We start from the raw sequence: 27,486 nt of genomic DNA on the forward strand, positions 1-27,486 counted from the left end.
GAGCACTTAGAGGAAAATGAATGGTCAGCTCTCCAGAGCGTACTCTTTCTGTGAGTGAGCTGATAGCCCAGGCCTAGAGCACTTGGGGCATGGGGAGAAGTGGACAGCACCTCATCTTTCATTGCCTTGGCTTTCAGCTGTTCCTCTGGTTTAGGTGAAATGGTAGCTGCCAACTAGCCACACTGGCCATTTGTGAGGCCATGACCATTCTCCAGATACTTGTGATCAGGATAGTGCAGTACCTGGGAGAGTAGCTCTACCCAGATTGCTTCACCCAGAACACAGCTTGTTGTCTGTTTAAAATCTGGCCAGTTGTCAGTGAAAGGAGTTGTTCCCTCAGGTGGGAAAAAGGTAACCACACAATTGATAAGTATTTGGAATAATCATATCCTTGCTTGTCAAGTTGGTATAGAGCCAGTTGTGTACATGCTCTGGGGCATTGAATAAAAGAGATGTGGGAGAGACCCCTTCCCAGTACTTCAGGGTTGAGCATGTTAAGATAGTCTTGGAAGGCCCAGTGGAGGGCGTGGGGTTGGGAAAGGGCTAGCCAAGGAGATCTGTCACGCCCCTCCCAAAGCTTTGTGATGTGTTTTTCCTATGTGTCTATTTCCTGCCCATCTTTTGTCTTTAAAATTTCACAAGTAATATGTGAACATATTCTTATATAAGATTTAATAGTAAGATACACATAAAACTCTTAAGAAAATTCTTCGCTGCCATCTCTGTATGTGCCCCCATCATACACAGATACACACATTCCCTGTCCCTATAGTTGTTGTCAATAGTCTGGGCTACACTTTTACAGTTCACTTTATATACATTTACAAAATCATAATAGCTTTTAATATGAATTAGTTTATAGGTTATTGTATACATGTGCACACATATGTGTGACTTTATAAATGGAGTCATTAGGTACATATCCTACAGCTTTCTCTGTTTACTCAATATATCTATATCCTTGTGATAGACGTTTAGATTGTTTTCTAATGTTTTGCTGTTACAAATAAGAAACCAGTGAATAGTCTTGAGCACACATCTTTATGCTTGTGAGCATAATCTTTTTTTAAATTTACGTTTTCTTTCAGCTTTATTGAGATATAATTAACACTAAGCACTGTATAAGTTGAAGGTGTACAGCATAATGATTTGATTTACATCATAAAATGATTATCACAGTATGTTTACTGAGCATTCATCATCTCATACAGATACAAAATTAAAGGAGTAGAAAAAAGTATTTCTCCTTATGATGAGAACTCTTAGGATTTACTGTTTTAACAACTTTCATGTATAACATACAGCAGTGTTAATTATCTTCATCATGTTGTACATTACATCTCTAGTACTTATTTATCTTATAACAAGAGGTTTGTATGTGTTGACTATCTTCCTCCAAATTCCCCTCCCCTCCCCACCACCACCACCATCATCCACACCCCCCACTTATGGTAACCAACCACAAATTTGGTCTCTTTTTATGACTTTGTTTTTGAAGTATAATTGACCTGTAACACTGTTAGTTTCTGTTACACAACAAATAATTTGATATCTATTTTCATTTCAAAGTGATCACCAGTGTCACTTATGTCACCATACAAAGATATTGCGTAGTTATTGACTGCCTTCCCCACGCTGCTCATTTCATGCCTATAACTCATTTATTTTGCAACTGGAAGTTTGTACCTCTTTATCTCCCTCACTTAGTTCTTTCCTTCCCCCATACCCCTCCCCTCTGGCAGACACCTGTTTGTCCTCTGTATCTGTTTCTGTTTTGTTATGTTTGTTCATTTGTTCTTTAGATTCCACATATAAGTAATTTCCTACAGTGTTTGTCTTCTCCGTCTGATTTATTTCACATAGCATAATGTCCTTTGGGTTCATCTGTATTGTCACAAGTGGCAAGATTTTACTCCTTTCTATGGCTGAGTAATATTGTTTTGTATGTATATGTGTGTGTATGTGTATAGTACACACCACAACTTCTTAATCCATTCGTCTGTTGATGGGCACTTAGGTTGCTTGTATATCTTTTCTGTTGTGAATAATGCTACAGTAAACATAGAGGTGCATATTTCTTTTTTTTTTTTTTTTTCTCTTTTTGGTGTGGACTGATTTAGTTTTTTAAAAAAATTAATTGCCTGACTTAAAGCAGGAACTTTTATTTAAGCGAAACCATTTCATGCATAGTCATTTTTTATCATTTTATACAGTGATTTGAAACTTATTAGGGTACTCTCTGGCTGCTTTTATCACTTTTATTTTTGATAGTTCATCTCAACTTTATGTTGGCATAAGAACTGTTTCAGGGAGTGTTTGAAACATACATCTTTTCTAATATTTTCATTTTCTTCAGATAAGTACCCAGGAATGAAACTGCTAGATGATATGGTAGTTCTGTTTTTTATTTTTTTAGGAATCTCCATACTGTTTTCGATAGTAGCTGCACCAGTTTAATTCCCATTACATTATGTTCCCTTTTCTCCACATCTTCTCCAATACTTGTTATCTGTTGTCTTTTTGACAGTCATTTTGACAGGTGGGAGGCAATGTGGTTTTCATTTGCTTTTTCCCTGATGATCAGTGATGTTGAACATCTTTTCATGTGCCTGTCTTCATTGGAAAAAAATCTGTTCAGATCTGCCCATTTTTTAATCGGGTTGTTTTTTTTTTAGGTGTTGAATTGTATGAGCTCTTTGTATATTTTGGGTATTAACTCCTTGTCAGATATATTGTTTGCAGATAACTTCTCCCATTCAGTAGAATCCCTTTTCACTTGGTTGATAGTTTCCCTCACTGCGTAAAAGCATTTTAGTTTGATGAAGTCCCATTTGTTTTTGCTTTTGTTTCTCTTGCCTAAGGAGATAGATTCAAAAAAATATTACTAAGAGCAATGTCAAAGAGCTTACTGCCTGTGTTTTCTCGTAGAAGTTTTATGGTTTCAGATCTTTTTTGTGCATGGTGTGAGACAGTAGTCCAGTTCAGTTCTTTTGCGTGTAGCTGTCTAGTTTTCCCAGACCATTTATCGAAGGGGCTATCTTTTCCCCATTGTATAGTCTTGCAATATTTTTTTGTAGATTAATGGCCCAGATAAGTGTGGGTTCGTTTCTAGGCTCTCTGGTCTGTTCCACTGATTTATGTGTCTGTTTTTGTACCAGTCCCATTCCGTTTGATTATTGTAGCCTTATAGTATAGTTTGAAATCCAGGAGCATGATGCCTGTAGTTTTGTTCTTCTTTCTCAACATTGTTTTGACGTTTTGAGGTCTTTTGTGTTTCCATATAAAATTATTTGTTCTAGTTTTATGAAAAATGCCATTGGTATTTTGATATAGATTGCATTGAATCTATAGATTCCCTTGGGTAGTATGGTCATTTTAACAATGATTTTTTTTCCCACTCCATGAACAATGTATGTTTCCATCTGTTTGTGTCATTTTCTGTTTCCTTTATTAGTGTCTGACAGTTTTCCAAGTACAGGTCCTTTACCTCCTTAGTTAGATTTATTCCTAGGTATTTTCTTCTTTTTGATTAAGCAAGTAACCTCTAGGATAGATATTTCTAGAAATGAAGTTGCTGGATTAAAGAGTATAAACATTTCAAGTTGTGACAGATACTGCTCGATAACCATCTAACAAGTGTCTCCAATTTACATTTCCATTAACAATGCATGAGAATACCTGTTTCCTTATGTGCTTTTCAGACCTCAATATTATTCATACCTTTTTAAAGGCATGGTTAAAACCTCTTTGATGTAATTGCTGCTCTCAAGAATTTATGGTTTGCTGCAAATATCTCTCTGGGGCTGAGGTTTCTCACTCATTCTATTTTTAAATGGATAGAGCTGGAATGTTGATTATTTGTCTGAATATTTTGGAACACTTACGGAGAATTCCATGTTTAAGTGCTTATTAAATTTTGTTATTAAAGAGCTAAGATTTACTTAGTATTTTGTTTGTATCAGTTACTATGCTAAGAGTTCTAGTTATCTTATTTAATCCTCATAGCCTGCATTAGTTATCTGTTGCTGTGTTACATTTGCCCCAGAACTTCATGACTTAAAACAACAAACATTTATCATCTCACAGTTTTTCTGGGTCAGAAATTTGGAAGCAACTTAGTTGAGTTGCTCTAGCGAGGATCTAAGGTTGCAGCTAAAATATAGTATCAAGGCTGCATCATCTGAAGGCTTGACTGGGACTGAAGGATCCTCAGTCACAGGGCTGTTGGCAGGAGTTCTCAGTTTGTCCCATCATGGCTTCTCCATGGGGCTGCTTGGGTGTTCTTACAACGTGGCAGCTGGCTTCTCCAGAGCAAGTGATCTAAGAGAGAACAAAAAGGAAGTCTCGCTGCTTTCTTATGACCTAGTTTCCAAAGTTGCCCTTTGTCACTTGCACTTTATTCTGTGGACCAAAAATGAGTCACAAGTGCAGACCACACTCAAGGGGAAGGAAATTAGTGTCCACCTCTTAAAGGGAAGACCATCAAAGAATTTGTGGACATATTTTAAAATCATCACACATCCCTATGAAATGGTTGTTGTTATACCATACTCCCAGTGAGGAAAATTAGTTCACACTTATGTAATTTTATTTCTACTTCCTAGCCTCCACCCTCTGCTCTGCTCAGACTCACCTTCTCAGTGCCCATCTCAGCCACAGAGTGTTCATTCTTAGCCATTCATTCTTTGGGTAGATACTTACTGAACGCCTGTGTTTGTGCCAGGTGTGTTATGGAAAATAAAAGCTCCTTGATGACATGGAGCTTACTGTCTAGTGGAGGAGAGAAACCTTCATTTAAAATCACACACATAAATAAATCATTGTCACTTTGAGAAATGCTATGAAGGAAGAATATTCTTGCTGTTGCTTCCTACCTACTCGCTGATGCCACACTCACCCTTATAACCTAGAAAGGAAAGCTGATTTATTTCTATATATAAAACTCTTACTTCTCTGTCAGAGTCTGATTTGAGTCTGATTTGAAGCTTGTCCCTTTCAACCTGCAGTAAAAGTCTTTTCTCAGACTTTATTTGGTACTACATTTAGTACTTGTTTCTTTAATAACACCTTCATCTCCATCCCTCTTCCCTACCTCTGCCTCTTTTCCCTCCCCTTTCTTCCCCTCCCTGCTCCCCATCCTTTTCTCACTCATCTTTTAATCCTACCCCCAGGCCTTCTTTCTATCCTCCCAATATGCCCAGCTCTTCCCCACACCGGGACCTAGCAGTTCCCTCTGAAATGTACTTCTTTTGATCTGGCTGGTTAATTCCTTATTATTTGGATCTCATCTTAAATTTCATCTTCTAATAGAGACCTTCTCCGATAGTCCAGTCTGAAGTAGCTACCCAGTCATTCATCAAGTCACCTTATTTTAATTTTCCTCTAATGCATCCCACTATCTAAATATTTTTCTTACATGAAATTCCATGTCTCTTTGCACTAAAATGTAAACACGAATGATCATTGACATCTGTGTTGTTCACCACTGGAATAAAATAGGGCTCGATAAATATTTGTTGCAGGAATGAATGAATGAGAAGGCTTCCCTAGTGACTCAGTGGTAAAGAATCCACCTGCTAATGCAGAAAGCACAGGAGATCCAGCTTTGAACCCTGGGTCAGGAGGATCCCCTGGAGTAGGAAATGGCAACCTACTCCAGTATTCTTACCTGGAAAATCCAATGGACAGAGGAGCCTGGCAGGCTGCAGTCCATGGGGTCACAAATAGTTGGACATGATTGTGACTCAGCATGCACAAATAAATGAGAGGATGAATGAAAGGAAAATGGTTTGCCACCCCTGAACATATCCCTCCTAAAAGGAAAGAGGGAGGAAAGTTCCAGGGCTCCCCACTGTACTCCCTTGTTCAGAACATGCTACTGCTCACTCTAGGAGCTCTCTTTAAATACTTTACATAGTACTTGTTATTATCTAATACTTTTTTTCTTTGTTCTTCTATCACCTTTCTACCAGGATGTAAGCTCCATGAGAGCAAAACCTCATGATCTTGTTTGCTACTTTCTCCGCAGTGTTGGGCACAGAGAAGGTGCCAGATATGTGTTGAAGAAAAGAATAAGGGGTCAGGTTTACGCCTACCACAGGGTTAGACATGTCACAAGTGTCCTGAACCTTCCTTGATTACTCTGTGAGGCCACTCTGAATATAATTGCTATTGGTAGGTCTATGTCCTCATCCTCGAATATGGGACAGGAAAGCAGTGTGGAACTTCAGCCACACTGCAGTTGTTGGAGTATGATCTCTGCAACCTGAAATGGCATATTACACAGATTCCCCCAGTCCTCATTCAAGAGAGAAGTCCAGCTATTTAGAATTTTATCCCTAAATCGCAGAAGGGAAGATAAATTTTATTTTGATTCAACTCCTATTTTAATACATTCAGTCTGTCAGTCAGCCAGCAAGTTAGTGGGTATTTATTGAGCCCCTCCAGGGTCCAAAGTAGTGCTTTGGTTGAGCAATTGAGTTTGAAATATTAATCACATTGTTAAACCAAAACTAAGTCCCCAAGTAGTTGAAAGTGCCATTCAGGTTGTCAGGTTCAGTTCCTGTCGACTATATTTTGTGATGATGGGCTTTTACTTTATAATATATTTTCCCACTTGGGTAGGAACAAAAGTTCAGTAAGTAACTGAGGTGGTATTTTTTATCAAAATGAAATCTTTTAGAGGTCCTTGATCATTAGCTTTCTTCCTGTACAGTTGTTTAAGGGTTGTATTATAATCACTGCATCTTTTGGGCAATTTAAGATTTTTGGATCTTGTAGCTGCCAAGAATGGGGTAAAGAATAATACCTGCCTTTCCCTCTTTGGCCTGGCCAGGAGAGAAGGGGCATTATTGCTGCCTTCCACACCTCAGGTCTATCCAAGGTACTCCACAGAGTTCCTCTGTTCCTGTGAGCTGACGGGGCAGGGTGTCTGGATTGCAGAATCACGTGGCATCCAAAGGTGCCTTGACAATCTTCATCAACTGCAGTGTGTGTGAAGTGATCATTTGTTCTACAGATTCTGTTTTTATTGTTTATTACTGACTTCCTTTCAGATTTCTCTGCTGACTTCTGCAGTAAACCACCTCAAAGCCAACGTCAAGTCAGCTGCAGACTTAATTAGCCTGCCTGCCACTGTAGAGGGACTTCAGAAGGTAAGCGCTGTGTGTAGATACTGAAATTAACCAACTGTAATCCTACCTTCTTGCAAATTTTCTTTGAAAGGCTGGTATTTGAAATCAGCTACTCCAAGAAGACAGTAGCAGAGTTCAAGACGTCTCTGTTTTGGTGTGGTTAGTTGGGCTTTTAATTTGCAGCAAGTGACTTTAACTATGGTTTATATGATTCACATCATTTTATTTGGCTTTCCAAATCCCAGGAGTGCTTTGCTGGGACTCATGTTAACATGTGTGGGTTTGCTTTTCATTACTTGCCTTTTCAGTTCAACATCCACAGTGTTTTTATGAAAGCAGAGCAGTTGTACATGAGAGTTGCCCTAAATTGCTCTTATTTTCCATAATTGAGAAAGAGAGGTGTTTTTGGTGAGTGTGTTTTTATTGGTTTTGGTTTAAAAAAAAGATTTGGAGAAGTACAAATAAAATTCCGGGATATGATGAATGTTGACAAAGATGTGGTGCAAAGAAAACTTTCGAACACTCCTGCTGAGAGTATAAATTGGTAAAAAGCATTTTAGAAAACAGTATATATTATTTTATAAAGGTGAAGGGGCACACCCTCTAAGCAAATCACTCTTCAGTATGTACTCTAGACTCTAGGCCCTAGGCAAACAGTACTTTAGAATTTCTGTTTACTTGATCCCTAGGATTCAGGCCGAGAGCAAGAGGCAGTGACCAACCAAATGAAGAAAATGTGAGGATCTCTAGACCTGGGTGGGGAGAATGGGTTGGGAATGGAAGGAAAAGAGGGCACACAAGCAACATGAGGCCCTGGGGCAGGAAATGAAAGAAGAGATTCTGAAGCAGAGAACCCCAGACAATGGATATCAAATCTAGAATCTTTGACTTTTAAAAGTCAACATGTGGCAAGTTTGATTTGATTTTGTCCCAGGCTCTTGTTTTTGTTGTTGTTGCTTTTGTTTAGTCGCTAAGTTGTATCTGACTGTTTTGCAACCCCATGGACTGTAGCCCACCAGGCTGCTCTGGCCATGGGGTTTCCCAGGCAAGAATACTGGAATGGGTTGCCATTTTCTTTTCCAGGGGATCTTCCCGACTCAGGGATCGAACCTGTGTCTCCTGCATTGGCAGGTGGATTCTTTACCACTGAGCCACCAGAGAAGCCCCACACCACCCTCTATAAACGTATAAATTGTTTGCACCAGGGAATGAGAAATTCATAAGCCAGAAACAAAAGACTTTTACAGCCACACCACTGTGTGTGCGCAGTCTCTGTAGTCTGCTATTTGTCCAATATGGTCATCTGCTTACAACTTTTAAAAAAAATATAGGGACCAGATGAGACCAGTTTCTTTTTGCTATTGTTCCAAAGGCCAAATGGGGAAAAGGTAGGCCTCTGTACCTTCAATACAGAAGCAACTCTGGCAGTCTTGCATTCGAAGAGGAAATTGGTTTATTCTCACATTCATTCATTCAATAAATATTTGTGGGGCTTCCTCCAGTATGTGCCAGGCACTTTGCAGTTGGTGAGAATACTAGTTTCAGGGTTTTGCTGTAGAGTTCACATGCTGTCAGCTGCTTCCTTAAAAAAAAAATCTTAAACAAGAGCTTACTATCTTTTTGCATCCTGATGGGCTCATACATCCAGTCAGTAAGGATTCTCTAACAGTGGATGTCTTTGAATGCTTGTAGCTTCTGTAACAACAAAGCTTGTATAGATAACATCCCTGCTTAGAGACTTCTGCCCAGCATGTTGTCTCCTTGCAATTCTGTGCATTTCTAATGTCAGGCACTACTTTTATTACAAGCGGCTCAATTTTGAAGTGGTAGGTCATCTCAAAAACCTAACTTCAATATATCTCCTGTAATTTTTTTTTTTTAATGTTGAAAATGACATTTCTTTTTCTCTTGGATTCCTGGCTGGCTATCAGTGTAATAAAAATACCCTTGGTTAAAAATACTAATGAGACACTATAAAATTGTCAGTATATCTTAATGAAAGGCCAAAACCTACCAAATTAGTAACACTCTTTTGTATGATCCCTTAGAACAAGCCGTTTTTAAAAAGACAGTTTCTGAATTATATTCCTAAATCCTCAATCCACTTGGGCTCCTTACACACAATGAAAGCAAATAAACTACTACCCATATCAAACTCTACTCAGTAGTTACCGATGGGATTCTAAAGCAGAAGAACACTTGCTGCCAAATGAAATTTTCCCTTCATCTCTGCGATGTTGGGTTTCCCAAAGCCAAAAATAGCTCCACCTATTTTTACTCAGAAGTCATCATTTTCTTCTGAGAGTGGCAATCTACCATGTTACCTCTGGTCGTCTGCCTGCAGGGCCTGATAGAGACAGTTTGTGGGAGAACTTTACCTACAGGTCCCAGGTTTATAAACTAGTACTCTTTTTTTAGGAAAGCTCTGGCTTTCCTCTATGAAAAGTGTGTGTGTGTGTGTGTGTGTGTAGTTTCTGGTTAATTGTGTCAGCACAAGCTACATGGAATTCATAGTTTGAAGATATTTGAAATAATCCTCCATTAGGTCAGTGTTTAATGTAAAATCACAATGATATACCACTGCAATCCCACTAGAATGACTAACAAAGAACAGACTGAGGATACTAGTATTGATGAGGAGATGGAATAAACAAGTTAAGCATACATACCATATGATCAGGCATTCAATCCTAAGTATTGTGTTGACAAGAAGGCATATGATGAAGGGAAATGAAAACATATACCCACATGAAGACTTGTATGTGAATGTCCATAGCAACTTTATTTGTAATAATCAAATGTTGAAAACAACCTAAGTGGCCATCAACAGGTCAGGAGATAAACTGTGATGTATCCATACAGTAGAATGCTACTCAACAACATGCTGAGTAGCTACAGCGTATGTAAATCTCAGAATAATTATACTGTGTGAAAGAAGCCATACCAGAACAAAAAAAAAGTACATGCTCACTCACTGTTCTATTTATATAAAATTCTAGCAAATGCAAACTGACACATATAGGTATATAGATAAATAGGTAGTGATAGAAAGTGGATCAGTGGTTGCCTGGCAGTGGGGAGGAATGAATTACAAAGGGGTGTGAGGAAACTTGGGGGTGATTGATGTTTATTATCTTGATTGCAGTAATGGTTTCACAGATGTGTGTGTGTGTGTGTGTGTGTGTGTGTGTGTGTGTGAAAATTTAGCAAGTTATACATTTTGAACAGTTTATTGTTTATCAGTTGTGTCTTAATAAAGCTATTAAAAATTTCAAAAAGGAAAAACCACCGACCCTACTCCATGTTTCTGTTCAGAGTGTAGCTTCCATTGGCAACACTTTAAATAGTGTCCATCTTGCTGTGGAGGCAATACAGAAGACTGTGGATGAACACAAGAAAACCGTGGAGCTACTACAGAGTGACATGGTAAGGAAATCTACAAATACTACCGAAAGTCAGCACACTCCCGCCTGTCCTCTTGTGTGTTATCATGTGATACTAACTTTCCACTTACCTAAACAGACCACACTAGGCACCTTTTTAAAAGATACAGTAGGCAGTGTTTATTGATTTTTCTACAATCTGTTAACTAAGATAGGAAAAGCTGAGTCTGCAAATGTGGTGAAGGAGGTACAGCACTAAGATACCATTCTCAGAGTGGAACATGTTAGAAATAAAATGGAAAAGAAGGAAAGGGGGTGAGGAAGTGTCTTATTTATCGCTACATAACAAATCACCCTAAAACTTAGTGGCTTAAAACAACACTGGATTATTTCTCACTCTTCTGTGAATCAGGAGCTGGGGCAGGGCTCTTAGACTGTGGAATGATTAGAGGCCAAGCAAAGAGGAGCTCTAGAGGGTGAAAGGCCAGCTTGGGTGTTCCAGCTTTAGCCAGTCTCCCAGTCAGATTACAGCTGCATTGATGACCTCAGCCTATGCCATGTGAAGTGGGATGCTACCCCACCCCCTCTGAGCCCAGTCAATGCACAGAATCATGAGAAATAGTAAACTATTGTTTTAAGCCGCCAAGTTTGGGGATGATTTGTTATGCAGCAAAAGATAACTGAGACAACAGCAAAACCCCTGCAGTGTTCAGTAATTGCTTTCAAATTTCTCTTAATGCTGTGCCAATATAAGCTGTCTCAGTCCTTCAAAGGCTTTAATTTATCTCCTAATGGATACTCAGCTCCACAAAAGGTTTATGAAGGATGAGAAAGAATGGCACAGCCCTCACTGTCCTGCCAGAGAGAAGAGGTATCCATATGTGAAATCAGGATGGTACAAGGCACACAAAAATTCCCTAGATTCTCCACCAATTTCTAGATCTCCCCTGCATGTTGTTTTCAAGCTTTGGAGTTTCAAGTTTAAACTGAGCAGTTTGTACCAAGGAGACCTGGACTATATTAGAGCTCTGGAAAGGATGGTTTTTCATTTTTTTCAGAACAAGTACTCCTTATTTTCATTTAGTGGGGCTGACCCAGAAGAAAAAGCCCTCATCTGGGTGTCCGGACACCATGGATTCTAATTCTAGCTCTACCCTGTAACTGTTTGATCCACGATAATAAAGACTTCTCTAACCCAACAGCTCTTTTTTTATTATTATTATTCTCATTATTTTAATAGCTTGAGCATTTTCGCAAAGTAATTATTTTCTAAAACACTTTTTCCTAACTCAAAAATTCATAGTTTATAGAACCATGGGATTATCTTTTTTTTCTCCTCCTCCCCTTTTCTTTATTTTACCATTTGATTATTATAGAAGCAGAGTTGACAATGTCTAGGATTTCAGATTTCAAGGAAAACTATTTTGGCCAGTTGCACACTCCTATCATTTTATTTGCATCTTTTAAACTTCTGTGGTTGCCAGTGGTAATCCTACTACTGAATAAGCCATACAAACATTTTCTGTTAGAGGGGAAAATGTATATAAACATGTCATACTTCAGTCTCTTCAGAGTCTTGAGCAGTGGGAATGGGATGAGAAAGGAAGGGTAACCTTCAAACATAACTCTTGGCATGTGCTGTACAAACTGAAAAGTTAATAATGTGCATGGTTGATTATGTTGCTCAATGCCCAAAGCCAGTGGTTCCATGACTGGCTGTTCTTTGAATGTGCAGATCTCTTTAATCCTGGAAAAATGGTGACACTAACCAGGTTCAGACCGAGTTGGTCCTGGGAGATACAGGGGTTCTCTAGTTTCTCTGAGAATAAAGGGAACTGGGAGAGAAGACCTAGTTTTTAGGGAGTTCATTCTCAGTTTCTCATTCTGAGGCTAAGAAACAGGACCTCAGTTCCCTGACGTAATCTGGGTGCTGCTGGTCCAGTCCAGGCTTTAGGCCAGGCCTCCCCAGAAGTACCTGGTGACCTAGCCCAGTACTGGTCACACTAAGGCTTTCAGGAAATGATTGTTGATTAATCTGTGAATGCCCCTGTGAGAAGCTGGACTGTTCCAGGCCATCCCTGATGAATAAGTGGTTGTAGTTATTATTAGTACTTATTTCCTATACCAACCTCTGTTCCTGTTAACAGAATCAGCACACCTTGAAGGAAACCGGTGGAAGCAACCAGATCATTCCATCACCTTCCACTGTATCTGAACTTGACAATAAAACCCACAGTGAGAATTTGAAACAGGTACTTTTGACTCTGGTTTAACTCCCTTGAGACCACACTGTAATCTGAAGGTGACCTGCGTAGTATGGGCTCCGTGCTGTGGTCCCTCAGCAGGTATGTCTTGCACACGTTTGCCTGCCTGAGAGCTAAACAGAGAGAGGGTACGTGTGGCTCTGTCAGGGATCCAACATGCAGCCTGTCTCCTCCTTGGCACATTGCTTTTTTTTCCCCTGCATGTCCATCAGTGGAGTAAGTTCCTTTTCACATCTTGAAAGTCATAGAGTAACCAGATTATCCTGAAACTGTTTTTGAAAAATAGCAGTGTGGACAAATTAAAGATGGATGAATAGTAAATTAAAATGATAGCTGTTTTGAGTCACAGTTCAAAACAGTAGAAAGCATATCCTTGAAAATGAAGAGTTTCTAAAAACTAAAGACCAGAGGAGGGAAAATGATATTGAGTTCAGAATCACATTAAAGAGAATAAAAGAAATCTTCACTAAGAAGAATTCCTATACTGAGTTTAATGCCCTGTAAAACCTGTAGTCATCATTCCTTTTTAAATAGCAATCAGTACTGGAGAATGTCAATAAAAAATAATTGAATCTTATACTAAATAATGCACTACCTGTTATTGTTTTGCTACATGAGCCAATTCAGTAATTGGTATTGTTCCAATGGTGGTTTCACTCTTGACAAATTAGGTTAATGAACATTTCAGTTAATAACCCAGCAAACTTTCTCACCAGCAGGTGAGGTAAACATTGGGAAATCAATTTCCAAGCTCTCAGCTTTCTAGGACCAAAGAGTGAAGCATGTGGGTAGTCTCTTCCCTCTTTCCCCCTCCTGTCTAACTGAGGTCAGATAATTCCAGAAGGAGTCAACTGGGAGCAATTCAGAGTGGAGGGACAAAGCAGAGACAGACGATCGATGGTCTAGAGCAGGGAAAGGAGTTTACTTCAGTAACTTGACAAAATAAGGGTTGTTCACTACTGCTTCCCTGCTTTTCTAGTACATGTCTTTAGCTGGATTCCATAACTTGATTTATTTCCACTCTAGGATATCCTGTACCTCCACAGCTTTTTAGAGGAAGTAAACAGTGCCCGAGCTGGGTACCAGAGACAGAATGATCTTAAACTCGAGGGGATGAATGAGACCATCAGTAATCTTACCCAAAGAGTCAACTTGATAGAAAGAGATCTGGTTGCTATGAGCAAGGTAGAAAAGCAAGCGAACCTGTCCTCCAGCATGGTAAGCCTCTTCCCCTCTTTTTGACGTGTTCTGTGTGTTTTGTCTGTACATGGATGACATTCCACCACCTTTTCAGACACTGACCTCTGGCATACTTGAGAGGCTCCACATTTGTGTTGTGCTTAATCCTGTCTCCTTCAATCCTTACACTAGCTCTGTGATGTGAATGGCACAGGCGGTGTTAGTCCTGATTTGGAAGGGAGATATGGAGAGGTTCAGTTGCTTGCCAAGGCCTCCCCACAAGTTATTGGCAAAGATGACAAGCCTCCTTTTGTGTTGCCGGTGACTCATCTGGTAGGGAAGCTACGGCATATATTTCCAAGGAAAGTCTTCTTGATCTTTTCTTTTTTAAGTTACTAAGGATGGAAAAAAGTCTGGAAAAAATATATATATACATGAAATGGAGTCACTTTGTTGTACATTGAAAACTAATGCAACACTGTAAATCAACTGTACTTCAGTTTGAGACTTCCCTGGTGGTCTAGTGGCTAAGATTCCATGCTCCCAATGGAGGGGGTCCCAGTTCAATCCCTGGTCAGGGAACTAGATCCCACGTGCCACAAGTAAGACTCGGCACAGCCAAATTAAAAAAAAAAAATCAGGAGTTAAAAAAAAAGTTATTAAGGGTGGGAACAATGACAGTGACAATAACTAGAGAATCTTGTTTTTTTAAACCCAAACTAGGCTTTCAGACTTGTCCTGTTTCAGTCTTCATCTGACTTTGCAGAAAATGTCAGGAAATGACATTGCAGGAAAGCTGTTTAAGACACGTCATGTCAGACCAGCTCCTCCCCTAAAGAGATCATAGAGTCCATCCTCTCATTTTATACAAGAGGAGCCCGAATGATGTACTGAGTCACTGATGCTGACAGATTGTATGGTTTACTGATTTTTATGTTATTGCAAATAAAATGTGATGGGGTTTTTTTCTTTTTTAAAAAATCACCTTTCACATATGCACTGTTTGAAATCCATGTGGATTATTTTTTAATAGCTGCAAGCCCCACCCTTAAAAATTTCATACAGCAAAGACATAGGCATATGTAGAAATAGAAACCAAATATAGGACATTGCACTGTAAATCAAGTAACCGCCAAAGCTGGACGCAAGCCCACAAGTAATGTCAAGCTCTGGCACATAGGAAACAACCTTTGAACTGGCTCTGCCACAGTGCAGCCTTGGCAAGTTGCCTGGCCTTGGCTTTGAGATTAGAGGAGGAGAACCCATTCCTCCTCCTTTCCAGGGGTGTGTAATTTACTACAAAGCTGCGAAGATTAAAGAAGCCTTCTTTCAAAAAGTCCTTTTGAACTTGGCTAAACTAAGGATGGTAGAAGCTAGGAATTTGGGGCGATTTGATGAGTATTAGGCCTTGAAGGTTGGTTTTCAAGGCTTATTGTGAAAACTCACCAGCCCTAAAGCTCCCCATACTGTCCCTCCCCTCCCCACTCTATTTTTTTCCAGAAGAGGAAATTGCTAATAGTACCATCTCCAAAAGTATCATACCCAGCATGGTTTTGGGTTAAAGTTCTCTCATTTTTTGAAGTTTGTGATGGAAACAACTAGAAACACCAGTTTCAGCTTTGTCTCTCTAAAACCTTTCTCCTACTCTTATTCTCCTGCTGGTATTTCTGTTGAGTGTTCTGAGACCCTTTAAATAAGTTTGGCAAGTTTGTTTAAAAAGTCCTAAACGTTGCTTAAGTTTTCATGTTTTCCTTTAATCTTCTCTTGTTTTGTTCCTTTTACCCTTTAAGGTGAATGATAGAGCTGCCACTCTGAAGAGAGAGTCTTTGCATCAAGTGACCAACAGAATAGAGTCAGTAAAATCCCAGGGCATAAAGGTAAATAATAAGAGGCTTTCTCTGAAGTAAGAGTAAATGCATAGGCATCTGCTTCTTTCTCAAAGGAAGCACGTCAGTCTTTTTTGCTGAAAATTTCAAGACACAGTAATTAGTATATTAGTAAATAAGTAAATACTTGATCAGGCACCTGTCCCATGCCCAGCTCTCTGCTAGAAGCTGGGGTGACCACAGTGAGCAGGATAAACTTGTGACTGCTCTTGTGGTGGAGCTCAAAGTCCATCAGTCAAAAGATCATTAACACATAATTGAGTGGAATATAAGTGCTACAGAGGAAAAGTATAGGATATCACAGAGTGTTAATAGAACAGGAAAACTTCCCTAAGGAAGGGACTTTTAAGCTAAGACAGTAAGTTCTCTGTACTGTTGATGGGAAGCAGAGGCATAAATTATCTAAAAATGGTATCTAAACTAAAAATTATTTCTTGTTAAGATTACAGTCTTTGGGGGAATGGAAGAGGGAAGAAAAGATTGTAATCTCAGTGCATACAGAGTCCCTTTAAGCTTTAGCCAGTTCCCTTCACCTTGTACCTTCCCTTTTTTCCTTTCTCCCAGATATATTGTCTAGATAAGACAAACAGTCTGATATGTTTTGATATCCCCGGAAAGAAAAGGTGTTTTCAACATTCTCTGTGATTAGAGTATTGTGTAGTATTAGTATTATAAGACCCGGGTTAAGATAAAGAAAAAGCCAGGAAGATTGTGGCTGAGTGACTGAAATATCATTTCATATGCACATTGCATTTGATAAGCGCAAGGATGTGAGTTCACAGGAAATGAACTTGGAAATGAACCATATGTCCGACAGTTTTCAGTGTAATGCTTTCCATCTATACTTGTTCTTAACAGTTTTGTGTATTATCTAGATAAAAATCACATAGATTAAGATTTTAGTGCTTTATAAGCTAGGTTTTTGTTGAGTTTTCTAACTGCTACTACCAAAAAAACAATTTGAACTTCTCCTAGAGAATAACAAGAGAAATTTAAGATCCAGATAAAAATGTTGAGCACAAAAAAAGTAACAGGTGATTACTATTAGAAAGTAGTAGTGATTTCAACAACAATTCAGATAGTAAATATCAGAATAAAATAGAGCTAGTACACATTTTTGCCTGGATTTTTTGGCTTTACTTTCTGACACTTTGTGATTTTTAACTGTTACCCCAATGTCTTAGTGCTGCCTCATCTAAGCATCCTAACAAAGTGCAATTTCTCCTTGCTATAAATTATTCAAGCATTTAGTACCTAGTTTTAGCTATATATATCCATATTTTGATTCCCTAAACAAAGAGTGATCCATGGTGGTGGTTTAGTCGCTAAGTAGTGTCTGACTCTTGTGACCCCATGGACTATAGCCTGCCAGATTCCTCTGTCCATGGGATTTCCCAGGCAAGATTATTGGAGTGGGTTGCCATTTCCTTCTACTATACAGTAACTGTTAGTGTAGAATAAGGACAGGAGAGAAATAAGTAAATATATGTTGAATGAAAGAAACATATAGTGGTCAATATTGTAATTAGACATAGGATCAGGACCTTTCATACTAGCCTATGCAGTTAGGAACTGACCTCACAGAAATCAGACTTCTCTCATTTTATAATTAATTGTATTTTTATATGCCACTATATCATCCTGGAATGAGGCAGAGGAAGGGGAAAATTTTTTTTAAAGATACAAGTAAGGCCTTGAATTAGAAATACTATAATTCTTTCATGTTCCTAACAGTTCCTGCCACCAGTTGAATAGTTATCATGGGGAACAAAAAGGCAGATCAAGGGAATACTTGTGGTCTGGTTGCTTTTTTTTTTTTTTTTAAGGTAATAAGAGCATGAAAATCTACCTAAAGTGGTATAGTCACAAGGAGAAGTAAGCTACTCAGGAAAATTATTTAGTTAGTATGAAATAGTTCCTAGACAAGAGGATCCTGCCCATTTAGGAAATGGGTGTCATGAAGGCACCTGAGCAAGTGTGCATTCCTTTACTGCTGGCATATGCATGCCTTCCCCAGCTGCCAAGTGCACACAGCGAATCAGATCATCTGTGGCATAATATTCCCTGAATGGTCTGTACTCAAATCCAGCCCAGCCCTCATCAACACTGAGTACTAAAGATGTCTCTAGTAATTACTGATTCATTCCTTCATTGCCCTCAGGGGGAGCCTATTTGGGGTCAAGAACTACAGGCTAACTAGGCTTTGGGAATATCATGAAGAATCAGATGAGGTCCTGCTTCTGCTTTAAATCTTCTGTGATCTTTGTTTTGGACAGAAAGAAGATAGTTCAGCTTCTCAGGTATCTAAGCTTAGAGAAAAACTGCAGCTGATAAGTGCTCTCACAAACAAACCTGAGAGCAGCAGGCCTCCAGAGACTGCCAATGAAGGTAAGATATTCAGGATTGGCTTCTGAATATTTCACGCAGGCTTGGGCAGCTCGCCTCCCACACGGGGAATGGGGAAAGGTGTTCTGGCAGGACTGATGGCACGGAGTGAATGATGCCCGAGCGCACCGAGTTGAAGCTGCTACACTTTGCTTTCATTTAGAAAAAGCCCATTTTGCACATGATTTGTACTCCAGTCTATTAAGGGAAGAATGGGTAATGTTTAGCTGGAAATAGACTTTTCCATGCTGTCTGCATCCAATTATAGGCAGAAACATTACTGTCATGTGTGTATTAAACCAGCCCTAAATGTTGTTTATGGGAGTCTTCATTTCTGTAAGTGCATAAAATTTACTTAAAAATAAATATTAGTCCTCCTGAAAAGCCATTAACAAGTAATAATGTGGGATCATTGAGTTGGAAGGGCCTTTGACTTTAGGCAGGGACATAACCTAATCGATATCAGCAGTTGTATCAACCTCTGCTGGTGCTGCTTAATGATGTAACCAAGGCACTAGATTATGTTTGTTTTGACCCTACCCACCCACAAGTACTTTTCATTTTGGGGAAAGCAATACAACTTCTGTTGCTCTCTTTTACTTGGGAGACAAAAGTACAGTGGGAGGCCTTGCCCGGCCATTGTGCTACATAATTGTATGGTAGCGTTATTTCAGCACAGCCAGTCTGGTGACACATACCCTCCAATCAGGCTCTTAGCAGAGTTCCTACGATGTCAAATCCCCAATGCTTTTCTCATTGCAGCTTGAACTCTCAACCTCTAAACACATATAATGCTAACTTGAACTGTAAGAGCATCCAGTTGGGACCACAGCTTCAAACTTAAATATTGAAGTTTGAAGGTGACCTTCAATATTGGTTTAATTTTATATCAGACTGGTAATACTAAAACTGTATATTGTTTGTTACAGAGGAAATACAGAATTTCACATCAAAGCCATCAACATTGCCAAAATTCCCACGGTCTCTTGGAGACCAGATTGAGAAAGCTGTCCAGCTAAGACCTGCTTCCCTTCCAGGAATTTCTAGCATCGAAGGTAAAATTTTATATTATGGAATGATTGAGGAAATAGCTCAAAGTTGTAGCTTTCTAACTCTTTTAACTTGTAAGATAAAAATTGATATCTAACACTGTTGAGAACTTCCTGTGGGCCAGATACTTGATATGCATTATATCATATAATCCTGGTAACAATCCTGGGACCATCAGTAGTCATGTATTATACCTATTTTACCGATAGGGAATTGCCTGAAGTCCATACAGCCAGTAACTAATGAGGGAAAATTCACACCAAGGCAATTTGATAACGAAACTTTTACTCTTAACCACACTGCATTATGTTATCTCTCTGTGAATGTTTTTTAGAGTCTTCAGTCATTCAATGAGTACCTAGTTAGACCCAGTGTAAGCAGTAAGAATACAGTATAAGAAGATACAGTCTCACTTTCCCCACGGGTATAACAGTCCAGTGAAAAAGACAAGCAAACATAATACTACGAGACTAGCAAAGTAAAGTAAAAGTTGACCCTGTTTGTCAGAAGTCCTCCAAAAATGAGGGGTCTTTGGCTGAAAATCGGCAAGATAAATGTTAGTAGGAAGGATCTGATTCACAGAGAAATATGTTTGCCTTGCTTCCAGCAGTGTGTGTTCCGTCCCTCTTTGTGGTGTTTGGTCTCCTGATTTTGCACTTGCTAACTGCCTGGAAAATCACCCATTCCTATCACCCTCTCTGCCTGACTCTTCACCTCACTTTAGAAACCTTTCCACCAGAAAACATTTTCTTAACCTCCCAGGACGGGACTAGGCTCCACCTGTGTGTGTACTCACAGCATCTTTTTTTTTTTTTTTTTTTTTAGTTGGAGGCTAATTACTTCACAACATTTCAGTGGGTTTTGTCATACATTGACATGAATCAGCCATGGAGTTACATGTATTCCCCATCCCGATCCCCCCTCCCACCTCCTTCTCCACCCGATTCCTCTGGGTCTTCCCAGTGCACCAGGCCCGAGCACTTGTCTCATGCATCCCACCTGGGCTGGTGATCTGTTTCACTATAGATAATATACATGCTGTTCTTTCGAAATCCCACCCTCACCTTCTCCCACAGAGTTCAAAAGTCTGTTCTGTACTTCTGTGTCTCTTTTTCTATTTTGCATATAGGGTTATCATTACCATCTTTCTAAATTCCATATTTATGTGTTAGTACACTGTAATGTTCTTTATCTTTCTGGCTTACTTCACTCTGTATAATGGGCTCCAGTTTCATCCATCTCATTAGAACTGATTTGAATGAATTCTTTTTAACAGCTGAGTAATATTCCATGGTGTACTCATAGTGTCTTATGTTTGCACAGGTCACACTGTTGTAATTTCCTGGGGAGTTATAATATTTAACTTGAGGGCCCCTATCCTCATGCCTGGGACATGTGAATATTTGTTAAATGAATAAAGTTATCTACAGGTTACAATTAATTCTTAAAGCATAGACGACTTAAATTTACATTGCCATTTAATTTGAGTTCAAATGAGGTGGATGAACCTAGAGCCTATTGTACAGAGTGAAGTAAGTCAGAAAGAGAAAGATAAGTATTGTATACTAACATATATATATGGAATCTAGAAAGATGGTACTGATGAATTTATTTGCAGGGCAGCAATGGAGAAGCAGACACAGAGAACAGATTTACGGACATGGCGGGGGAGGAAAGAGAGGGTGAGATGTAAGGAGAGAGTAACATGGAAACTTCCATTACCATATGTAAAATAGATAGCCAGTGGGAATTTGCTGTATGGCTCAGGAAACTCAAACCAGGGCTCTGTGACAACCTAGAGGGGTGGGAAGGGGTGAGAGGCGGGAGGGAGGTTGAGAAGGAGGGGACATATGTATACCTGTGGCTGATTCATGTTGATATTTGACAGGAAACAACCTAATTCGGTAAAGCAATTATCATTCAATTAAAAAAAATTTTTTTTAATTTATATTGCTATTTAAATACTTTCTTCCCTATCCCCATTTTTTTTCTTTCTGTTTCCTAGGGAGACAGGAGAGAGTGTTCAGTTGTGTTTGTTGGCAACACAAGTTGCCTCCTCCTGCTCTTCATTTTTACATCAAGAATTGATGAAATAAAAAGAAGAAAGACTGTTAGAGCAGATTAAGAAATAGCCATCTTAACGTTTATACTTTAATCCCTAATATAGGTGGTGCACACTTTTGAATGACTACATTTTTTTAATGACCTGAGGCAACAATCTGATTTTTATTAGAATACTCTTGCAGAGTGCTTAGCACATTATATAAATTCATGCCCCGTGTGTACACACATGCACACACACAAAAAAAACATTTTCCAGTTGACCACTTGGTGGCAGGAATTGGGAACAAGTGTCTCATTGCTTTCCTGGTTTTCAGAGAGCTTTATATAGCTGCTTTGCTGGGGCTCTTAGGACTGAAAGTAGGGACTTACACAAAAGGTTGTCTACAAAATTGCTTAACAGTGCTATTCTCTGGTATTAGAGACTAAATCTATTTTTTTCTATTGTTTATGTTTAATTAAAGGATAACTACTTTACAATATTGTGTTGGTTTCTGCCATACATCAACATGACTCAACTATAAGTATACATATGTCCCCTCCCTCTTGAACCTCCCTCCTGCCTCTCACCCCTTCTCACCCTTCTAGGTTGTCATAGAGCCCTGGTTGGAGTTTCCTGAGTCATGTAGCAAATTCCCACTGGCTATCTATATGTTTCCATGCTACTATCTCCATTTGTCACCCTCTCTTTCCCCACTCCCCCATGTCCATAAGTCTGTTCTAGAGACTGAATAATTAATACTAACTCATTCCATGGGTACACAGTCAAGCCCTTGTTAAACATTATATAAACAGTTGGCCCTCCTAGGTATTCATTACAGAGCCCACTCTTGGGCAGGGTGGGAGAGTGGGGAAGGTGAGTCTCAGAAAGAGAATAGTCACATCCTATTATCCCCCTTCCCCCAACCCCTGGCAACCACTAATCTCTCAACCACTTTCTCTTTGGATTTGCCAATTCTGGGTGTTTCATGTAAGTCGAATCATGTAATACATGGTCTTATGTGTGCTTCTTTCTTTCAATATGCTTCTTTCACTTAGCACAGTGTTTTCAAGGTTTATCTATTTTGTGGCGTGCAACAATATTGCATTCCTTTTTTGACTGAATAATATTCCATCCTATGGATATACTGCATTTTGACTACTAGGAACAATGAAGCTATGAACACTCATTTACAGCTTTTTGTGTAGACGCACGTTTTCATTTCTCTTGAGTTAATACCCTAGGAATGGAACTACTGGATTATATAATAACTATTGAATTGACAGTATGCCATAGTCTGTTTTATAGACCATCAGAGCTCCTATCAGTTAGCTCTTTAGGCTTCTGCAGTCCCTTCCACCCCTTCAACATAAGAATAAAATCTGGAAAATCTTAAAGAAAGGCCCTGAATAGAGAGAAAGTTAGTCCATTCACTTCTCCTGTGATTGTCTGTCACTGCTTCTATTTTGGGAGGATGGTGCCCTACAGTATTCTCTCATCCTTAAAGGATCAAGAATTAGTCTTTCAGGGACTTCTCTGGTGGCTCAGCAGATAGGACTCCACCTGCAGTGCTGGGGGACCAGGTTTGATCCCTGGTCCAAGAAGATCCCACATGCCACGGAGCAACTAAGCCCCATGTGTCACAGCTGCTACAGCTACTGAAGGCTGCTCACCGGGAGCCTGTGCTCCACAGCAAGGGAAGCCACCTCAGTGAGAAGCCCACTCACCACAACCAAGAGCAGCCTCCACTTGCCACAAGTGGAGAGGTCTGCACAAGGCAACAAAGACCCAGCACAGCCAAAAATAAATAAATAAAAATTTAAAAAGCAAAGAGAATTCCTCTTTGAGATTTGGTAAGACCTTAAAGTTTACCTCTGGGGAACAAAGTCTGCAAAGTAGCTTTTCTTTTAGTGCTCTAAATTCAGTTGAGACTACTTTTTAAACTGTTAACTAAATTTAGCTATGCATATAGGTATATATGTGTTTTTGTGATTCCTTTTTAACAGATCTTCAGGGCTTATTCCGTAAGACTGGCCAGGATGTGGATGGGAAACTGACCTACCGGGAAATCGAGGACTCCTTAGAGTCTGTTGGGCCAGAACCAGAGCATTTGAGAGAGTTTGATTCTGATGGAGATGGAAGATACTCATTCCTGGAGCTGAGAGCAGCTTTAGGTATCTAGTCTCATCAAGCTCATTTCAGAAGTGGATGTATGCTGTGGACTACCTATTATCTGCTCAGCTAACCAAAACAATCCTTTTACCTACTCATCAATCCTCCAGTCCTCCAAACTACAATAGCAGACACATTGTCACCTTTTAACTTGTTTGAAAAAGCTATATAAAAGTTATTTTTTTAAAAAAAAAGACCATTTTACTTATAATATTCAGAAATCTATGATTTCCTAAAACCAGTAAGATCTTAATTTTAAAATTGCCAGAAAAAAAGTCAAGTCCTCTTTTTTTCTCTTTCCTTTTTCTGACGGGAGGAGACCTTATCTTTTAAAACTGGAAAATGTGTATATAGCGAGACTAAGCCACCTTTTATATTTCACATAAATTTGCCTTAAATTAGCTGCACTTTATACAGACTCAGAAAATGTCTTTCCTTCAGCAGATAGACCTTTTCTGTTTGTAAATATTTAAATTGAAAGAGTCGTGCATATTTTGTGAGAAGTGGGAAGAATGGTTTGAAACAGGATGTGAACAAATGACTTGTTATTAAAAATTGCTAATCTTACCTGGTAGCAGCTTGAAGCTATGTCCCCATCTCCTTAAGACATCTTTAGGTGCTGCCATGGGGTGTGGCCTGGTGCTGGGGGGAATAGATTTAGGGAGCGGACACTGTGGGGACAGGGCTGCCTCTAGACTCAGGAAGGTAAGATCTGGCTATTTGTTCTGTCCTCTCAGCTAATCCCAGCCTGTGAACCAGAAGTCTTGTTGGGGATTTTCTCATTTTAATCCTGTTTCAGGGTTTATATGCATAAAAAGTTAATCCAGTAGGAGCCACATTTCCCCCCTTGAGTGAACTAGATTATCTTCCCCCACCCATCCACTCAAGTCTACCTTTAAGCTCTAACCAGACTTTCACCTCTGATACTGTCTCCATTCTGAATGGCAGGGCCGCAGTCCCTTGGCCACTGTCTCAGCCTGGCGACTCAGGAACTGTAGAAGAAAGCACTGCCTCTAATTCTGATCCAGGAAACTTCTTGAGATTTTTACCTGGGGGCTAACCAAGAACCTAATGTGTTCCTCTGTGGGCTGACCAAGGCCAAAAAGGTTGTAAAATGAAACGCCTAAAATCATGTTACATTTCCTTACAACTGCAGCGCAGAAATAACTAGAGGCTTTCTGTCCAGAGAACATGGCAGGCAGGCCTGGAATAGGGGCTTCACATGATGGCAGCAAGTTTTTTCAAATCTAATACAAGCAAGTATAATCCTCCCATTAAATACTTTTGTAGCCCTGGTACTAAAGGTCCCTGGACTAGAAGGAATTGTTTCTCCTTGTCACCTATGTTGTGCTGTGTTGACCTTAGAAGCAACCTTCAGGCTACACAAAAGGGAAACTGAAGAATTTAACTGTGCTGTTGGCCAAGTCAGGGAGAAACTAGAGAAGCCTTCAGACTTCTTTAGTAGAGCTAGTTTCCATTTTCACTTTGTCCAAGTTTCCCTGTTAGCCATGGATATAGTTGAGCACCTTTAAATGTTTTAAGGGCTGGTTTTTTTCTTCATATGATGTTCAGCTTGGTGTTGGCTAACCTTTCTTTTTCTCTGGAGATATTAAAATTTAGAGTTAAGGCAGGATGAAGTCTTTTCCCATGAATGTGTCTGCTTACCTCATATGGCTCATGTTTCTAATTCCTTCACCTCTCTGTGCTATTTTATGTTCTTGGAAAGGTTTAAATATAGTATAAAATTAGTCTGGCACTTTAGGTAACTTGAAGATACTTAGTCTTCTGACTGCCTTTCATGCCCCCCCCCCTTTTTAATATATATATACCCTTGCAAATTTTGTAACAACCAAATGAAATTCTAGCAATAAACTATACTGCTATATCTGTATATAGTGTACCATAAATAATATGTCCATACCTGGAAGGTATTTTTTGAGAATTGATTTATATGAAATATACTTGAGGGTAATATAGCTTGTCCTTTTTAGTTTCAAATTCTTATTCATAGGCAAACACTTTGAGGACACCTTTACTCTTTGTGTGTACTTTTCTTTTGCATCAGCTGTGCTTTTTAGTTTATCCTCTGTTCTTCCCACCTCAAGGTGGATGGTACCATCCTCTCCCCTATCAGATTTGGCAGAGGTGTTCCTCTACACTCTTAGACCTGTGAATACCCTTGTCATACCACCTGGGGAAGTGCTATATCTCCCAGGTAGAACTAAGACATCTTGAACTCCTTTGTTCTAAGTTAAGCATGTTTGTCGGCTTAAAAAAAGAATCCCCATAAGCCTGTATTGTTCATTATTTTTTTATTTTTAATTGGAGGATAATTGCTTTACAATATTATGTTTGTTTTTACCATACATCAGCATGAATCAGTATCGTTCAGTATTAATTTGGGATTTTTATTTGAAAGTTGTCTTAATTTACCCAACGTGTGTTGATCTGTAATCAAGCCTAACCTGCCACACCTCAATCCTGAGAGGAAGGCTGAGTAGAATTAGTAGTTTTGGTTTCGGTTTTCATTTCAAATGCTTTTTTATCTCTTCATTCTGGCAGCTCCTACTGCTTTCCTAAGTTACCTAAAGCTTGACTTCTTGGTCCTGTTTTTCTTTTGAGAGACTCCCCCATAAATCGAGGGGCAATATATTAAAGGAAGAGAAGACTCGAAGAGAGAAACTGGCTTAGATCCCTAAATAGTAGTGTCATCTTTCAGGCTGAGAAGGGCCTGGCTCTTAGGGTTGTGTCTGTTACAGCACAGCAGAAGAGTGGACGTTGTCCACCTGCTGCTAGCTGCTTTCCCTGCCTTCGGCATTCCCCCAGTTTGTTGCTGGACAGAGCCCCATTTGCCCCCCTTCCCACTCTGGTCTCAGTGGTCACAGTTGAAGATTTTGACTGAGATGGGCTCATACTCATGATGGCCTGCTGTTGAGCTGTTTTTAGTGACAGCTTTTGTTTGCTACACACCTCATTGGCTTGCTTACCAACACACCACCAGTTAGATGTGGGTCCTCTCTCATATCCAAACCAGAACACATTTGGGTGTTCTGAGATTTTATAGAGCGTATATTGTTTGTTATACGAACCTAACCTACCTTGTTGTTTTCTCATATTAAGAAATGTAAATCTACTTTGCTTTAGTGGAGCTATTTTGGTAATGTTTAAGCAGTTTTGGTTCTGTTTAGGGAGTGAATTCAAGATTTCCATCACTTAATTTGGGCTTTGATAATTTCATATCAGTAATAAAACCATTTTAATTTATCTAAATTAAACATTGCTTTTTTCTTCCACTGTGTCCATGATTAAAGACTCATGCGTGCGCTGCCCCCCCCCATTAATAAGAAAAAAAATCTACTTTGATCCATTTTTATGGACTCCTTCCTCCTTTTGAATGCAAAGCCTAACAGATGGTGGACAGAAAGTAACACTGAAGAATCTGCAGATTTGCCCAATTTGGCCCGAAGAACTGAAGGCGTTTTGGCAACTGTGGGGATGTGGGCAGGATGAGGGAAGAGTAAAGCCCCTGACTCTGCATCAACCAGGGAAGTTCCACTTAGCCCTGCTTTTTATTTTGAGGTTCACTTATAGGAACCTGTTTACAGGAAATACTTCATGTCTTCAGGAAAAACAAAGGAAGAAGGTTTGAAATCCATTGCAATATAAGGGTCATAGAGGAAGAGGCTGGGGCTTTTTTCACACAAGAGAAAAAATTTTTAATTAGCTCTACATGGTTGCTAGATTGTGGGATTACACACACACACACAATCTGGGAGGCCTTTCCTCTCAAGAAAAACCATACATAAAGCCTAGCTCATAAATACAGTAAGGGGATTTTCTTATTTCCAAAGTGAAGGAAAATTTTATATCCTGGAGCAGAACTAGGTTTTCTTAGATTTGAACTGGGATCCAATAGCCAGTATTATCTTTGTCTCTCCTTTTAGAATAGTTTCCAGAAGATGCAAAAAATAATATTCACATGCACTGGATCTT

General features: G+C 39.4%; 1 protein-coding gene across 1 annotated transcript in view; it reads left to right on the forward strand.

Moving 5' to 3' along the window:
• The window catches only part of EFCAB14 (EF-hand calcium binding domain 14), a 41,404-nt gene extending 14,618 nt beyond the window's left edge, over positions 1-26,786 (forward strand). Inside the window, exons 4-11 of the mRNA XM_065913684.1 lie at positions 7,056-7,154; positions 10,449-10,559; positions 12,664-12,768; positions 13,807-13,998; positions 15,750-15,836; positions 18,122-18,233; positions 19,160-19,285; positions 23,328-26,786. Coding sequence (XP_065769756.1) covers positions 7,056-7,154; positions 10,449-10,559; positions 12,664-12,768; positions 13,807-13,998; positions 15,750-15,836; positions 18,122-18,233; positions 19,160-19,285; positions 23,328-23,503 — 1,008 coding nt within the window. The 3' untranslated portion in view covers positions 23,504-26,786. The remainder of the gene's footprint in view (positions 1-7,055; positions 7,155-10,448; positions 10,560-12,663; positions 12,769-13,806; positions 13,999-15,749; positions 15,837-18,121; positions 18,234-19,159; positions 19,286-23,327) is intronic.
• Positions 26,787-27,486: the final 700 nt, after the last annotated feature.

The sequence above is a fragment of the Muntiacus reevesi genome, chromosome 1 (assembly GCF_963930625.1).
Source record: "Muntiacus reevesi chromosome 1, mMunRee1.1, whole genome shotgun sequence".
Classification (NCBI taxonomy): domain Eukaryota; kingdom Metazoa; phylum Chordata; class Mammalia; order Artiodactyla; family Cervidae; genus Muntiacus; species Muntiacus reevesi.